Genomic DNA, 2,768 nt, shown 5'->3' with positions numbered 1-2,768 from the left:
TCAGATTGATTCAAAGTTTTCTATCTAAGGAAAACCAGCTGATTGCATCGACTCATTGACTCTTCAGCAATCCCTCACACTAAGCATGCTTGTAGTGGAGAGGAAAAACTCCCTTTGAACAGGAAGAAACCTCCAGCAGAACCAGGCTCAGTGTGAGCGGCCATCTGCTTTTTTGCAGGTAACCCATGTATTGGAATTCTAAAGCACAAAGAGAGGTTCTACGCGTTTAGCTCTAAAGAGGCGGCTTTGATGTTCGCCTCGTCTCCTGAGGCCTTCATTTCAGAGGTGGTGGAAAAATCCAAAAGTTTCCCAGAACTCTTCCAGCTTCTCAGACTCCATCAGCAGCCTCTCTGCACACATCCACAGTCTCAGGTTGGTCTTTTTCTCTCAGTAACATTCCTCCATCCTTCTGTTCAGTTTCTCTGTCCCTTTAAGTTCTGCTGTGTGGGATCTGATACTTTTTTACCCACTAGCCATAAATCTTCCTCTATGCTTTTGCAGACAGACCCAGAGAAGGTTTTATCCACCATTCCCATCACCAAGCAGGACGCCGGCATTCAAACTGACACCCACCCAGTGGATTCCTACATTGACAAGTCATATGAGTGGAATGAGTGGGAGCTGAGACGAAAAGCCATTAAACTGGTGAGTCCCTGGCGTGTTTACGGTGTAAGGCAGCAGGTCAGACTGACACAATGTTATTGTGTGTGGCTTTGGAACAGCACCAGGCTGGGACCATCACTCTCTATAATGGCACTGTATTCAAGCTGTGGCTTTACATCCAAACTGATTTTCTGTGCTGCATCATGTCTCAAGCTGTTAGCATCAATCAGAGGCGGAGCCAAAAAATATTAATAAGGGTGGCCCGGCAATAACCAATGTACACTGAGGGGCGTCAGAAAGTAGATAGAAGCCAGAAACTCAGGGTCAATCTACACTGATCCAACAGGAAGATAAACTACCACCACATCCATATTTTCTAAATAAAGACTAACTATACTTTCCTACAGCCTTCGCTAACAAATAGATGCACATGTAGTTAAACAGCTATGCAGTCTAAATTAAAGGTCTAGTACACAAAATTCTTTCAGGTTTGAGTTCTTGGGCAAAATCTTATTCATTGTCATCAGTTACCTGCTTTTATCAATAGTGGTTCTGCATAAAATTATATTTACATGTACTAATATCTACATTAAATTGATTACTATTATTAAAGTAGTTATTTGTGTCTGATTTCAATGGAGGCTTAGATGACTTGCGGAGATGCATAATTTTTCCTTTACCCTATAAAACACAAAATCTAGTTCTGAAAAGAGCATGAATACTGTATTTATCCTCTTTAATGTTATTATATTGATCTCCATAATTAATCACAGTTTTTGTTGTCATGTAACTGTTAACATAAGAAAAATGGAAATGTTAAATAAGTTAGAATATTCCACGTGAGCGTATTACTACTGCCACCATCTGTATTCGAAGGCAATATGGTAGGGGGGGCACAGGGGTGGCCAATGATTGGCTGAGGGTGGTCAAAGTGGACAGTGATTGGTTAAGGGTGGTCCTGACCACCCCTGGACCCCCCAGCTAGCTCCACCCCTGCACCAATTCATCTTCTTTTGTTCTAACAAACCTGTTTTGTGCTCTTTATATCTCAGGCTAATCTTCGGAGGACAGCAACTCACTCAGTGCAGACGGATATGAGCCACATGAGACGGGACAATGCTAGTCAGACCTGGCTGCCCAAGGACGCAGCCTGCCAAAGCAAGAGGGACAGTGGGAGCAGCGTCCCCAAACCTCAGATGTTCCTGACAGGCCTGAGGGGACAAAGAATCACCCAGCAGATCAACACAATCCTCACAAGACCTGTTGATGAATAAAGAAAACTTCTGATTAAATAAAAGCTGCTGGTGTTAAAATATTCCTTTCACATCTTGTTCTGGTGCAGGTGTTATTAGATATAAATATATTAAATAACTAGAACTGTAAGTTGTGGTTAATTAATAGGTCATTGTTATGTGTGTCGGGCCCATTAATTATTTATTTATTTTTCCTTCTAGTGTTGCATAGACCTTAGTTGAATCACTTCTTTTTTAGAGTCTTGATAATGTAAATCGATTACGTTAATTTATGGGATATTGGTCCACCTATAAGTAGGCTGGGTTTCCACCTGTTAGTCTCTCTCTCTCTGGATCGGCTCACCAGGTCCAACTTTCTGTTCATACTTTTTTTTACTTTTTTCTTTCTTAGAGTTTTTTTTTTTGGACACGGGGAACTGGGGAACAAATCTGACTCTCTGTTTTTTTGTCTCTTTGCAGAAAAACAAAACACCTGATCTAAAAAGAAGTTCCAGAAATTAAGAATAAAATAATTCTTTTAAACCTCATGTTTGTCTCGTGTCCTCAAATATGTTGTGGCCTGGGTGGTCGTAACAGTCATTCAAATCAAAAAAGCAAAACTAATTAATTATCAGTTGAATGATTATGACTGTGATTTACTTACTGACCAGGCTTTTCAATTCAATTTCAATTCAGTTTATTTCAATAGCGCCAGATTCACATCACGTCATCTCAAGGCCCTTTACAGTTCGCCAGACCATCCAGTCAGATTGATTCAAAGTCTTCTATCTAAGGAAAACCAGTTGATTGCATCGAATCATTGACTCTTCAGCAATCCCTCACACTAAGCATGCTTGTAGCGACAATGGAGAGGAAAAACTCCCTTTGAACAGGAAGAAACCTCCAGCAGAACCAGGCTCAGTGTGAGCGGCC

At 41.0% G+C, this 2,768-nt stretch overlaps 1 protein-coding gene across 1 annotated transcript; it reads left to right on the top strand.

The window, feature by feature from the left end:
* Positions 1–181: 181 nt before the first annotated feature.
* Positions 182–1,936, top strand: LOC107081386 (UPF0704 protein C6orf165 homolog). The gene is made up of 3 exons (XM_015369571.1): positions 182–372; positions 502–645; positions 1,656–1,936. Exons 1-3 carry the CDS (start codon positions 250–252, stop codon positions 1,875–1,877), a joined length of 489 nt encoding a protein of 162 aa, XP_015225057.1. The 5' UTR covers positions 182–249; the 3' UTR covers positions 1,878–1,936.
* Positions 1,937–2,768: the final 832 nt, after the last annotated feature.

This window comes from Cyprinodon variegatus, unplaced genomic scaffold (assembly GCF_000732505.1).
Source record: "Cyprinodon variegatus isolate N-32 unplaced genomic scaffold, C_variegatus-1.0 Scaffold4596, whole genome shotgun sequence".
Lineage (NCBI taxonomy): Eukaryota > Metazoa > Chordata > Actinopteri > Cyprinodontiformes > Cyprinodontidae > Cyprinodon > Cyprinodon variegatus.
Note: the sequence above shows the minus strand (reverse complement) of the source record. Positions and strands in the feature narration are given on the sequence as shown.

What these genes read in the sequence shown, in the direction of transcription:
- LOC107081386 (XM_015369571.1), top strand. Translation starts at nt 250, where the DNA reads ATGTTCGCCTCGTCTCCTGAGGCCTTCATTTCAGAGGTGGTGGAAAAA. An exon ending in GCACACATCCACAGTCTCAG is followed by an intron (nt 373 to 501) that starts GTTGGTCTTTTT and finishes ATGCTTTTGCAG; the next exon opens with ACAGACCCAGAGAAGGTTTT. An exon ending in GACGAAAAGCCATTAAACTG is followed by an intron (nt 646 to 1,655) that starts GTGAGTCCCTGG and finishes TTTATATCTCAG; the next exon opens with GCTAATCTTCGGAGGACAGC.